Source organism: Spodoptera frugiperda, chromosome 24 (assembly GCF_023101765.2).
Source record: "Spodoptera frugiperda isolate SF20-4 chromosome 24, AGI-APGP_CSIRO_Sfru_2.0, whole genome shotgun sequence".
NCBI classification, from domain to species: Eukaryota; Metazoa; Arthropoda; class Insecta; order Lepidoptera; family Noctuidae; genus Spodoptera; species Spodoptera frugiperda.
Window position 1 is genome coordinate 7,016,453 of NC_064235.1, and position 13,634 is coordinate 7,030,086.

At 40.5% G+C, this 13,634-nt stretch overlaps 1 protein-coding gene across 2 annotated transcripts; it reads left to right on the plus strand.

Annotated features, from left to right (window-relative positions):
* Positions 1-402: 402 nt before the first annotated feature.
* LOC118278673 (serine protease snake) lies at positions 403-10,803 on the plus strand. 2 transcript variants are annotated; one of them, XM_050703883.1, is made up of 10 exons: positions 403-679; positions 1,697-1,794; positions 2,745-2,815; positions 3,666-3,793; positions 4,422-4,561; positions 5,728-5,840; positions 6,614-6,772; positions 7,787-7,913; positions 9,668-9,799; positions 10,560-10,803. In XM_050703883.1, exons 1-10 carry the CDS (start codon positions 628-630, stop codon positions 10,728-10,730), a joined length of 1,191 nt encoding a protein of 396 aa, XP_050559840.1. In that variant the 5' UTR covers positions 403-627; the 3' UTR covers positions 10,731-10,803. The 2 variants fall into 2 exon arrangements, with proteins under 2 accessions (XP_050559840.1, XP_050559841.1); XM_050703884.1 differs by lacking the exon at positions 4,422-4,561 and adding an exon at positions 4,601-4,740.
* The last annotated feature ends 2,831 nt before the right edge of the window (positions 10,804-13,634 follow it).

Here is a 13,634-nt window from a genome sequence, read left to right on the forward strand (position 1 = left end):
AATTTGTGGATCACACAAAGAGTTGCTCCGTGCGGGAATCGAACCCGCTACACGTTGCACGGCAACTAGTTGCCCAGGCACGGCTTTTTGGGGGTTAGGAAATTAAGGGTTGTTTTGAAATCGGGGATTGGGAATATTGAGAAGGGAGTAACTGGGCCTCCGGTGACCTCACTATTACAACGAAAGACAACGCAAGCGTTGTTTCACGTCGGTGTACTGCTCGGCCGTGGTATCACTCCGGTCGAGCCGGCCCAGCAGTGCCGAAGCATGGCTCTCCCACACTTAACTCCTACTTTGAGCCGGAGCCCCGGTAACCCGCTAGGTAGTCATACACGGAACCCAGAGGCATACACGATTTGACTTGACATAATATATACAGTCATATTGAAACAAGTTTAAGAATCATATACCAGTTGTATTTACAATGTCAAATAGCAAACATGTGTTAGACTTAATAACTTCAAGTAATTCAATACATAGTAATATTATATTGATTCTCTTTTGTTTATAAAGTCAAAGTCAAAGCATTTATTTCACCTAATCCTAAATTAGGCACTTTTGAAACGTCAAATTGAATTGTCCGTCAGTCTGTCTGTCAGTGAAGCTGGGTGCTGTTGCTGCTTAAAAATGATTAAAATATTGTTTTTATTTTGTTTCTGTGTTGTGGTGAAGTCGCAAGGTTAGTTTTTTATTAATATATAAGGTGTTCTAAAGGTATCTGCCACGGCTTTAATGGGAGGTAGTGTTGTGTTTGAAGATTGCAATAGTGAATATAAAATTATTGATTATGTATGAGTAATTTTATTTTTTATACAAAACATCTATGTATGCTTTTGTTATGAAAAAGCTATCTCTTGCGAAGTTTCATTTGTAAACCACTTTATGCAGAGTAGAGTCAATGTTTATTTAACTTCTTTATGTTCGCTTCTAGTTTCTATCACATTCATACATCTGGTCAATTATTATATCTACTATCTAATCTTCAAGATCAGTATATTATACGTGTTAGTCTCTTCCCACATTCTCGTTTATTACAAGTGCTATAACAAATTAAATATTGCCACGAGTTTCCTTAAGCAGTGAAGTTCCTTACCAGATCTTTTTTTTTTATTTTTATGAAACACGCCGCTGATCGACCATACGTATTACCTGGTGGTAAGCAATCGCCACCGCCCATGGACACTTGAAACACCTGAGGCGTTACAAATGCGTTGCCGGCTTTTTGGGGTTTAGGAATTTAAGGATTGTTGTTCGGGAATCGGGGATGGGGAAGATTGAAATACAACTGGACTTATAATTTCTGATTATAAGTTTGAAATTGCCAACCCGCATTGAGCATGTGTGGTGATTAATGTCATGAATCAAACCTTCTCCATACTAGAAGAGGCTTTTGATCAGCAGTGGCCAGTTACTTATTGGCTGATGATTATGAATATACGGACGGTTGATGATGAATGTCGAACATACGACACATACACCAAAATAATATTCTTTTACGATTTTTGTCTATCTGTTTGTTCTTGCTAATCTTGGAAATGGCTGGACCGATTTTGACGGAATTTTTATTGATAGGTGGCTAATTTCATAAGAAGTAACTTAGGCTTCTTTTATTAGTCATAAAGTCCGTAATCCATGCGAGTAAAGCCGCGGGCATCAGCTAGTAATGAATAATATTACTATAATATGTACGTTACAGAATGCACACACACAGGCAACGGTCAGAAAGGAAGATGTGTGAATATGAAGGATTGTCCGACTGCCGTCAGGGATTTGAAATTCAAAATATATCCTCAGGTTAGTAACAATTTGTTTTTATGGTGTAAGCCGGTAAACTAGCTGACGAATCACTTGATGGTAAGCAATCGCCACCGCCCATAGCTTGAAACAGCAGAGGCCTTTTAGCTGTTAGGAATTTAAGGGTTGTTGGGGAATCGAGGATTGGGAATATTGAGCCTCCGATAACCTCACTTACATAGCAAAACACAACGCAAGCGTGGTTTCACGTCGGTTTTCTGCTCGGCCGTGGTATCACTCCGGTCGAGCCCAGCAGTGCCGAAGCATGGCTCTCCCACACTTCTTGTTTTAACTTAACATTAACATAATATGTTATGTTAATGTTTGTAAAAAAATAATAACATAATATGTTAATGTTAAGTTAAAAAAAGAATTATTATGACATGAGAAAGGAAAACATTGCGAGTAAACCTGGGCTTATAATTTCTAATTATAAGTTTGAAATCGGGAACACGCGTCATGAGGCTCAATACTTCTCCAAGTGACAAGAAGCCTTTGTCAGCAATGGCCACTTATAGGTGATGATCAACGTGATAAAGTCAAAGCATTTATTTCAATTAATCCTTAATTAGGCACTTTTGAAACGTCAAATTGGATTGTCCGTCAGTGAAGCTAGGTGCTCATACCAAATTGTAGCTTCGAATGGAGAAGAACGAGCAAGAAACTCCATTAGCTTTAATTGTTTTTTTTTGGCTGAATATTGGTGTTACATTGTTCTCACATAATTTAATAGTGAAACTGATTGAAAAAGAGTAACCTATGGATTTTTTAGCTCGTTCTTCTCCATAGGAATCTACACTTTGGAACGAGCAAATAGAACAACTAGAGGACTGACTGACAGACAGACATTTTGTTTTCTTTATATTGTAATATTTTGCTTTGAAGTTCAAAAGTGTCTTCGCGGTCTATCTGAAATAAATAATTTTGACTTTGACTTTGTTGTTTTTCAGATTTGTTCATTCAACGGATCATCAAAAATACCTAACATTTGTTGTCTGGAAGAAGCTAAGAATGTTACAGCGTATGTATATTATTTTCTTTAATTATCATGCTTTTATTGGGTCGACGTGTAGCGAACTATACAGTAATAAAATCTAAGTTACACACACTTCTAAGGATGCTTTTCCACCAGAGATGTGCTATGCTACGTTGCTGTGGATGCGTTTGGCTTCCACCAATCATATTCATTGGTACACATAGCTTAGCACTGGTGGAAACGGACTCAGTTAAGCTATGTTTTTTATATAGAAATATGCGTGCTATAGATGGGTGTCTACTATCGATATAGGATTACAAACAACTTTCCCAAATAAACTTTTTTGTATACTCATTAGTTTTATTTTTATTACTATAACAAAGTAAAGTAAAGTAAAGTAAATAAAGTTCTAAAATACTTACCTAGTTACTAGTCTACTATGATAACGCGGAGCGGGCGCCTCACTGCTAACAGCTGATCATGCGTGATTTTATATTGCGATAAAAATAAAACTAATGAGTATACAAAAAAAGTTTCTTCGGGAAAATTGTTTGTAATCATGAGTACAATCACGTGTTTAAATATCGTTCACTAATTACCAGTCACCCTATATTGTTAAAATAGTCATGTCATATGTATGTTTTCTGCCTCGTTGGTCGTGTGGTCGCAAGTGCGACTGCCGAACAAGGGGTCTCGGGTTCGATTCCCGGGTCGGTCTGGATTTGTGTCCAGGGTATGGCAATATGCTCACCCACTATTACATGGGACTTATAACACGAATGGTGAAAAGTGGGTGTACATTGTATAGCGGCATTACGTGCCGTACTGTGCACCTCTGCCTACCCTTTCGGGGATAAAAGGCGTGACGTTGTGTGTGTGTGATGTATGTTTTCAGGATCCTGGGTCCACACGCGAAGACATCAAATTCAGATGACCAGGGACTCTGTCCTCTCTTTGTCTCCGACGCACCATACTACAGTAAGAAACCAAAAAATGTGCCAGAAACATCAAAAGCTTGGAATAGTAAGTATTTCTTTGGAAACTTGCCTCAAGTAGTCTTGAGTTCGATTACCGTTTTTTCGAAAATAAGATTTTTATAATTATGTTCCTTTTTTTTTGAGGAGTGAAAATCATCCAAAGCCTTCTCCCGAGAAGGAATGCCAGACTCTTACTGACTAAAAACCACCCCGTTCCTACTCCTGCTTTTTGAGCCTGACCCCTGGTAAACCCGCTAGGTAGTCCGCAGCTCCGGAACAGGCATTAGCTTTACTAGGCACTATGTGTGATGGTCTGATAGCTTTTCGAAACTGATTCTGGCTACCCTTGCTCGCCGTCCGCAGGCCCGCACTTACGGTGGCCGGACATCGTCGCGTAATCCCCGACGCCCGGAGTGTCTGTCATACATTCATACACTAAGTTATTTTATTATCTATACTTACTAATATTATAAAGTTGAGTTTGTTTGTTTGTTTGTTTGAACGCGCTAAACTACTGGTCCGATTTTAATAATTGATTTTGTGTTGAATAGTGCATTTATCGAGGAAGGCTATAGGCTATAAAAAATCACGCTACGACCAATAGGAACTAAGCAGAGCGGGTGAAACCGCGCGGAAGTAGCTAGTAACTTATAAGAGGTATTTTTACGTTTCAGAATGCCTCGAGTACCAAGCAAAAATAAAACTACCATGTAAAAATGGTACTAAAGAGTTTGCCCCGTATTGCGGTAGACGGGAGCAACTGATTGTGGGAGGAGGGGGGATAGATGCTGAGAAAGATGAATACCCTCATATGGTAAACATATTTTTGATATAAGTAAAAGAGCAGTCTTAGAATGCCTCGAGTACCAAGCAAAAATAAAACTACCATGTAAAAATGGTACCAAAGAGTTTGCCCCATATTGTGGAAGACGGGAGCAACTGATTGTGGGAGGAGGGGGGATAGATGCTGAGAAAGACGAATATCCTCATATGGTAAACATATTTTTGATATAAGTAAAAGAGCAGTCTTTTGAAGCGCTTCGCTTCAAGCTTCCTTGTGTGAACTGCTATGGAGTGGAACTCCTTGCCGGAGTCAGTGTTTCCTGATGGGTACAACCTGGGTGTCTTCAAAGCCCGAGGGAATAGGTTGCTTATGGGCAGACGTGCTCCACCGTAGGCCGCATTATGACTTACCATCAGGCGAGATAGAGGCCAAACATCGACCCATTAAATATAAAAAAAAGTGTTTAGCCTCGCGTAGCGTTACGTAGACAGCTGTAGCGCTGCGTAGCAAATTGTAGCGTCTCGTAGCCACATTACACTTTGCGTAGCGCTACGTAGCAAGTCGTAGCCCCGCCTAGCTACCTTGAACTTAGCGTAGCATTTCGTAGCTTTATCACTACATAGTATAATGTATTTTAATTTTATATGCAATGCAACGGCTCGCCTTTTATTCCCGAAGGGGTAGGCAGAAGTGCATTTGCACATTACGGCACTTAATGCTACTGTGCAATGGCACTTTTCACCATTTGTCTTATAAGTCCCATGTAATAGGGGGTGAGCCTATTGCCATATACTGGACACAATTCTAGACTCCGTGTTACTATAGAGAAATTTTCGAAAAACTGAAATAAGCCCAGTAATACTTTGCTCAACCCGGTAATCAAACCCGAAATCCCTTGACCGGCAACCGCACTTGAGACCACTCGACCTACCTGCTGCCGAACAAGGGGTCTCTGGTTCGATTCCCGGTCCGGACATAGTACTACTGGGCATTTTTCGAAAATTTCTCAGTAATATTATTACGGAGTCTGGAATTGTGCCCAGTATATGGCAATAGGCTCACCCCTATTACATGGGACTTATAACACAAATGGTGAAAAGTGGATGTACATTGTATAGCAGCATTACGTGCCGTAATGTGCACCTTTGCCTACCCCTTCGGGGATAAAAGGCGTGACGTTGTTGTTGTTGTTTCAGGCGTTGCTGACGTACGGTAAAGAGTTTATGACGTCAGTGTTTGGGTGTGGAGGCTCTCTGATAAGCGAGAAGTATGTTCTGACCGCTGGTCACTGCAGTGCTACTGCTAAAGGGTTAGTACACATTGGTTTTATTTTTTACTAGCTACTTTCGCGCGGTTTCACCCGCTCTGCTTGGCTCCTATTGGTCATTATTATTTATTATTTATTTATTCAATTTCCACACAGATTACATTTTTATATACTAAGCCCCACAAAACCGTTTATAACCGTTTTTTTTATAGCGAGGTGTTTTATAGCCTATAGCCTTCCTCGATAAATGCGCTATGCAACACCAAAAGCAAATGGCAAATTTTACAGACGGGTGACCTGATGGTAAGCAATTGAAAACAACTTTTTATTTTAATGTCCATCTTGTATTTTTTTTATGGAACATGTCCGGTGATGGTGGTTTCCGAAACACCAGAGGCGTTACAAGTGCGTTGCTTTTTGGGGTTAGGAATTTAAGGGTTGTTGGGGAATCGGGAAGATTGGGAAGGGGGATAATTGGGCCTCCGGTAATCTCACTCACACAACGAAAGCGTTGTTTCACGTCGGTTTTCTGTGAGGTCGTGGTATCACTCTGGTCGGGTAACAACGTTTGCGTTGTGTTTCTCCGTAGTGTGAGGTTACCGGAAGGCCAATTACTCCCTCTCCCAATGTTCCAAATCCCCTATTCCCCAACAACCCCTAAATTCCTGACCCCGAAAAGTCTGGTGTAACGCGTCTGGTGTTGCAGATGTCCATGGGCGGCGGCAATTGCTTACCATCAGGTGATCCATCAGCTCGTTTACCGGCTTATACCATAAAAAACTTAAAACTAATTCCACCTCCATATGTGATTTCAGGGTTCCAGTTTCGTTCGCCATATTTGGCCTGCTCCGTTCTGAAGAGATGCACAGATCACCCGAGGGCAATATTCGAGGAGTGCAGCGGATTATCAGACATCCAGACCACAAGCCACCCGCCACGTACCACGACATATCGCTGCTAGAACTGGATAGAGAGTAATTATACTCCTTATTGACTAAAATCTTCTGATTTGTTTCGTTGCAGGATCCAAGACAGTTTTTCATTTCCCTGGGCCGCGCTGGACTTCAGTGTTCCGATGTTTGCATGGTTGTATCTACTGTAGATCCTGGTGCACAAGAGTTGCAGCGGAATGGAAATTTGTGGCGGGCTTGTCCCTAAATAAAAAAATACTTCTTATTGAATGAGTAAAAGACCCTTTTGGGCAAATGGTTTTCTTTCATGCGAAGGAAGTGCTCATACCATTTTTAATATTATTATTTTTTTGAAGGTGGAAAATCATCCAGTGGCTTCTCCCGCCTTGGGCTAGGCGAGAAGGAGTATCAGACTCGTACTATCTAAAAGCCACCCCGTTCCTATTCCTGCTTTTCGAGCCGGAGCCACGGTAACCCGCTAGGTAGTCCGCAGCTCCGGATCATTATTTATACATACGACTCTGCCGGTCAGCTTTACTGCTCTAATTGTGATCGGATTTTTAAAACTAAGTTCGGTCTGGCCAGTCACACCAGGGCACACGACAGGAAATAGCTTATGCAATGTCGCCATTAACGAAATCGGTAAAAAGGACTATATTTGAATGAGTATATAGACAAATGAATGAGGGCGCAAATGATGATTAATAATCCTATTCTTCGTGTAAGAAGAGGGCTTTGGTCAGTAGTTGAGCACTTTTGCGGTGATAATGATGATACCTAATAATAGAAACGACACGCCTTTTATCCCCGAAGGGGTAGGTGCACATTACGGCTCGCAACAAATGCCGCTAAACAATGTACACCCACTTTTCATCATTTGTGTTATAAAGTTCCATGTAGTAGGGGGTGAGCCTATTGCCATATACTGGGCACAATTCCAGACCCCGTGCTACTACTAAGAAATTTTCGAAAAACCGACAAAAGCCTAGCAATATTTTGCCCAACCCGAGATCTCTTCTCCGGCAGTCGACCAACGAGGCAGTCCTACCTAATACAGTTAATTTTATTTTCTTCCAGGATCATCTTCAGTCCAAGCATCAGGCCTGCGTGCTTGCAAGTCGAGGATGTCTTCGAGCAGAGAGCGTACGCTTCAGGCTGGGGCCTGTTGGGGTACAGACAGTCCAACGCGAATGTGTTACAAAACGTAAGTCTTCTTTGGCAAACTTGATTTTCTATTTCCGTTCTTGACAAGCCATACTTGTAAGAGCGAGAGCGATCGCTGATCGATGCCATCTATCGATGGTAGAATGGATTAGTCGACGACGATCGATAGTTTGTACTACACCAATCGATCGATAGCCGACAGATACTATCTGTCGATGGTGGAATGGTTTGGTCGATGTCGATCGATAGTTTCCGGCCGGAATTGGTTAGTCGGCCGTAATTTTTTAACGACGTAAATTTTTTGTATGGCAAATTTTACAACGCCTCTCCCTGTGGAACTTTAGGTGTGGGAGAGCTTCTTAAGCCCCAAAAGGCCCGTAAAACACTTGTAACGCTTCTGGTGTTGCGAGTGGACACTCGATACTCCAGAAGCGTTGTGGATGGCTTGATATGGCGAGATGGTAAGCAATCGCCGCTTGCTTAGCGGCGGCGATGCTTGCCATCAAGTCTCCTCGTTTACCAGCTTATATTATAAAAATAATCCATCCGATTTTCTTTACTCATGTGCAAACTTCGCATGCGTGATACAGAATACCGTAGTTTCCTACTAGTCAAATTCAATACTTTTTTCGAAACGTCAAATAAGATATGTTCTATGAACTTTGTATGAAACTCTCTATTATGACGTCATAAGTTTTTGACGGCAAATAGCAGACTTATTTCTAGAAATTTAGCTAGAAAAAATCGAAAATTAAGTAGTTCATCAAAGGACATCAACCACTTTGTATGGCGTTTGGGCTTGAACATGAACATGAAAATATTGTACTATTTTTTACTTTATTGAGCGGCTTACAGTACAAAGAAAACGTATAGATAAGAAACTTTGTATCAAATTAATAATTAAACATAATATATGAAAAAACTTCAACACTTTAAAATAAATCGTTTATTTGTGAAACTATTCATTTAACAAAACATTTTCTAAAAACTGAGCTGGTGGAGTTACATTTTCATGCCTTGCCCAACTTAAATACCATATCACAGACATGATATGAGCGCAGCAACCACTTACACTTACTTACTTAATGACTTACCACTTGTGGTGCGATCCATTGCAGTATAACTCGCTGCACTTCCACAAGATTAACATTGTGTCTTCTCCTGTGAGTGATTTCAGTTCCACAATTGACACAATATATAGATTCACTAGGCAAAATCGGAAAGTCCAAGTTTACGGGGTCGTCGTCATGTAAAGCGGCTTCGTTGCCAGGGTTAACGTTTGAGCGGGTACTGAGTCCAAGAGTGAGCCGGGGTCATCGGATAGAAAATCACCAGAATCCATTTTGAATAGCACAGTCGTCAAAAATAGCCAAAATCGAAATAATATTCACAATATAATACGAAAAAGAACTGTCACAAAACTGTTGTCATGGCAGTGTCACCAATAATAACAATAATCAATTACAAAACTGTTTTTATTCTTATTTAATATTATTTATATTTACACTCCCGAATAGAAATCAAAATTCATTAAATATTATTATTAAATTATTTGTGAACTTCTTTTTTCTCAATACAGCTGTTCAAAACTCTAGCCCATTTTGGTTGATGTCCTTTATGAATGAGAGTGTGATTATTTTTGAATATTTTATTGTATTGAAAAGTTGTAATAATTTATTTTTGACCGAGGATAGTACCCAATTACATTAAGCTATATTGAGTAAACCGCCATCTATGAATGAATCTCCGTACTATCTTCTCGCCACAATGTAATAATACTTATATTTTTGCCAGATACCTTTGTGGAGGGTCACGGATGAGGATTGTAAGGCCAAGTACTTGACACATAGGACGTTTAAAGATGGACTGGATAATGCGACGCAAATCTGCTATGGAGACGACGGATTAGTCAGAGATACATGCTCAGTAAGTTTTGGGAGAATTTATAATAATACTAACAGAGGGCGTTCCTGTTAACCCGCAATAGTATAGCATCCATACATGCTAAAAATATTACCATTCAAAAACAAAACAATTTTATTTTTTAAATATTTTAATATTCACAAAAAAAAATTATTGCTTATTTTTCTATGTTGATATTTTTATTTTAATCTATTAATGATATAGATTAACGAGTTTAAAGGAACGCCCTCTGTTAGTTAATATACTGTATAATAAGTTCCGAAAAAATACTGCTTCGTTGGTTGAGAGCAAGTGTGACTACCGGATAAGGGATCTCAGGTTCGATTCCCAGCTTCAACTAAAAGGTTCCTGAGTGAAAAAGTCGTCGACCCGCCAAAAATAGAGAGCTACTGTCACCGAGCGCCATTTTGGATTTATAGGACACTTGTATTGTGTAATCTGCCTCGTTGGTCGAATGGTTGCATGTGCGACCTTGTGCCAGACAAGGGGTCTTGGGTTCGATTCCTGGGACGGGCAAAGGATTACTGGGCATTTTTTCGATTTTTAGAAAAAATCTCATTAAAATTTTGTTGTTTTGTTATTGTGATTAAAAAAAATTAAAGAATATACAAAAAAAAGTATCTTCGGGAAAGTTGTTTGTTATCATGTGTACAATCACGTGTTTAAATATCGTTCACTAATTTACCAGTCACCCTGTACAGACTGTTCTTGTTGATAATAATCTGTTAATAGAGATCAAAGACTAATTTTAAATCATTTGCAGGGTGACAGCGGTGGACCTCTACAGATCAGAAACGAGAATGTATTCTGCACCCATCTGATACTGGGAGTGACCTCTTTTGGCAAATTTCGGTGCGGACAAATCGGGACTCCCGGAGTGTACACCAAGGTCCCTCACTATGTTACATGGATTGAAAGCGTTGTGTGGTCCTAAACATACCTCTTTACTAGCACCTATTGTTACCTATTGTTAATCTTATATGACAAAATAAAAAAATACGTGTCTATTATTTTTTCATTACCTAACTGACGGACTATAGAATAGATTTTTCAAGTATTTATAGCATCCATAATGTACACAGGTGTTGGAAAAAACAGTATACAACGTGTAACAAAAAGGGAGTAGGTATACATACACACACACGTTTGTATGATTTGAAATCAAGAACTATGCGATACCAAGTATTTGGTACTATTTTTTTTTAAACGCCGGAGCCCGGTAACCCATGTAGCTCTCCGCTACCCCCATCGAGTATCAGCCTAACTGGGCTCCATCTGTGTTGGTCTGATGTATCTTTGAACGCCACGAGCCTTGCGCACGGGTCTGGTTCTGGTCGGGCAGCAAGCTACCCTTGCTAGCAGTCTGCAGACCCGCACTTACGGTGGCCGGAGATTGTCGCGTGATCCCGACGCCCGGAGTGTCTCCTGCGGCGGCTGGGATATGAGGAGGATCGCTCCCCCTCGCACTCCGCCTCCTCCTGAGCTAGCATGAATAAAAAGGAAAAGACGACATCTCAGTCTCCTTCGCTCACCTCCACTCAAATTCACTGAGGGGAGTGGAAACTATCGTTTTCTTTTTCTTCTCCTCTAATAATATCTTCTGATTTATTTCGTTGCGGGATCCAAGACTGTCATTTATATCCTTGGGACGTTGGACTTCAGTGTTCCGGTGTTTGCATGGTTGTATCTACTGTAGATCCTGGTGCACAGGAGTTGCAGCGGTTTTGGTAGGTTGTGGCGAGTTTGTCACATAAACAATACCTCTTGCTAAATGCCTAAATGTGCCAAATCCGGGAAAAAGCTAGTTTACATAGTGTAAACTAACTAACTACATAACATTTTTAGCTTTATTTTCCTCAAAATGTCCAATTGATTCGGCCAATAGTTTTAACAAATAAACAATGACAAATATAAACGTTTTATGGATAATTATCAGTAAACTCTTATAGCCAATTAGAACCTTAGTCACACCGATTGCATACATGTTCACAAAAAATATGAGGATTCTTTGAAAAAAAAAGTAAAAGGAAAATAAATTATGAAGAAATATTCTAAATATAGGAGGCACCATTTTTCCTTTTAAAATACGTTATTGAATATTTTTCCTTTAACCTTCACAGAGTCTTTGATTGCCAATAGAAAACTGTTGAAGGCAAATCCTCAGCTAACGTCGGTCACCGGTGACCCCCGTGTCTTTTAAAGTGTTAATCACATAAAGCTAAATAAGGTAGGTCTACAAAAATTCACACATCACGAGAGGTCTAAAAGTGTACCTACTCTTTTTTTATGGTATGAGCCGGTAAACGAGTAGACGGATCACCTGATGGTAAGCAATAGCCGCCGCCCATGGACGCTTGAAACACCAGAGGTGTTGTTACAAGTGCATTGCCAGCCTTTTGGGAGTTCGGTATTTAAGGGTTGTTGGATTGAGAAGGGTGTGATTGAGCCTCCGGTAACCAATCACCTGATGGTAAGCAATCGCCGCCGCCCATGAATACCCAAAACATTAGAGCCGTTAGAAGTGCGTTGCCAGCATATTGGGAGGGGGGGGGGGGTTAGGAATTTAAAGATAGTTGGGGAATCGGGGATTGGGAAGATTGGGAAGGGGGAATTGGGCCCACACTCACTCACGCAACGAAACACAACGCAAGCGTTGTTTCACGTCGGTTTTCTGTGAAGCCGTGGTATCACTCCGGTCAAGCCGGTCAGCAGTACTGAAGTATGGCTCTCCCACATTTAAAACTGAATGTAGTTTATAACTTTTTTTATATATATTTAACGTCACGCCTTTATTCCCCGAAAGGGGAAGGCAGAGGTGCACATTATGGCACACAATGCCAATGTACACCCACATTTTACAATGTATATTGTAAGTCCAATGTAATAGGTGGTGAACCTGTTGTACCACATTTCCAGACTCCGTGCTACCACTGAGAAATTTTCGAAAAACCGAAAAAAGCCCAGTAATCATTCGCCCGACCTGGGATTCGAACCTGAGACCCCTTGCACGACAGTCACACTTGCAACCACTCGGCCAATGAGGCAGTCCAGCTGTGGTTTATATCATTGTAATTTTACACTTGAAATGGCACGTTGGCAATGTAGGCACGTTACGGCACGTAATGCCGCTATACAATGTACACCCACTTTTCACCATTTGTGTTATAGGTCCCATGTAATAGGGGTGAGCCTATTGCCATATACTGGACACAATTCCGGACTCCGTGCTACAATTGAGAAATTTTCGAAAAACCGACAAAAAGCCCAGCAATAATTTGCCCGCGACATGCGACCACTCGACCAACGATGCTGCCATACAGACATATTTCTATATGAATGTTTTATTTGATTTTACAAACAAAAATACAAATAGAATTATTTAACAAAGATTTTAATGTAATAAAAAAAAACATTTGATGGGTCAACGTTTGGCCGCTATCTCGCCTGATGGTAAGTGATGATGCGGCCTACGATGGAGCACGTCTGCCCGTAAGTAACCTATTCACTCGGGCCTTGAAGATACCCAGTTTATACTCATCAGACTCAGGCAAGGAGTTCCACTCTCTAGCAGTTCGGACACGGAAGCTTGAAGCGAAGCGCTTCGTGCGAGTGGGTGGGATATCTACCATGAAGCGGTGGCGCTTCGCCGATTGTTGATCGCCGTTTGCTTCGATTTTATATCACTTTAACTGTATAATGTATTTTAGTTGGTATTGGCTTAAGTTGTAAAATTATTGATGTTTCATCATCATTCTACTAATAAATAACAAATCAAATTGATTTTAAAAGGTTGCAGTTTTCAATTTGCGCGATGGAAATCCCGTCAAAGTCAAGCCCA

Bases quoted from the DNA above. Each gene is read 5' to 3' on its own strand.
- LOC118278673 (XM_050703883.1), top strand. From the start codon at position 628: ATGATTAAAATATTGTTTTTATTTTGTTTCTGTGTTGTGGTGAAGTCG. The intron at 1,795-2,744 runs GTTAGTAACAAT...GTTGTTTTTCAG, and splicing joins AATTCAAAATATATCCTCAG to ATTTGTTCATTCAACGGATC. The intron at 3,794-4,421 runs GTAAGTATTTCT...TTTACGTTTCAG, and splicing joins AACATCAAAAGCTTGGAATA to AATGCCTCGAGTACCAAGCA.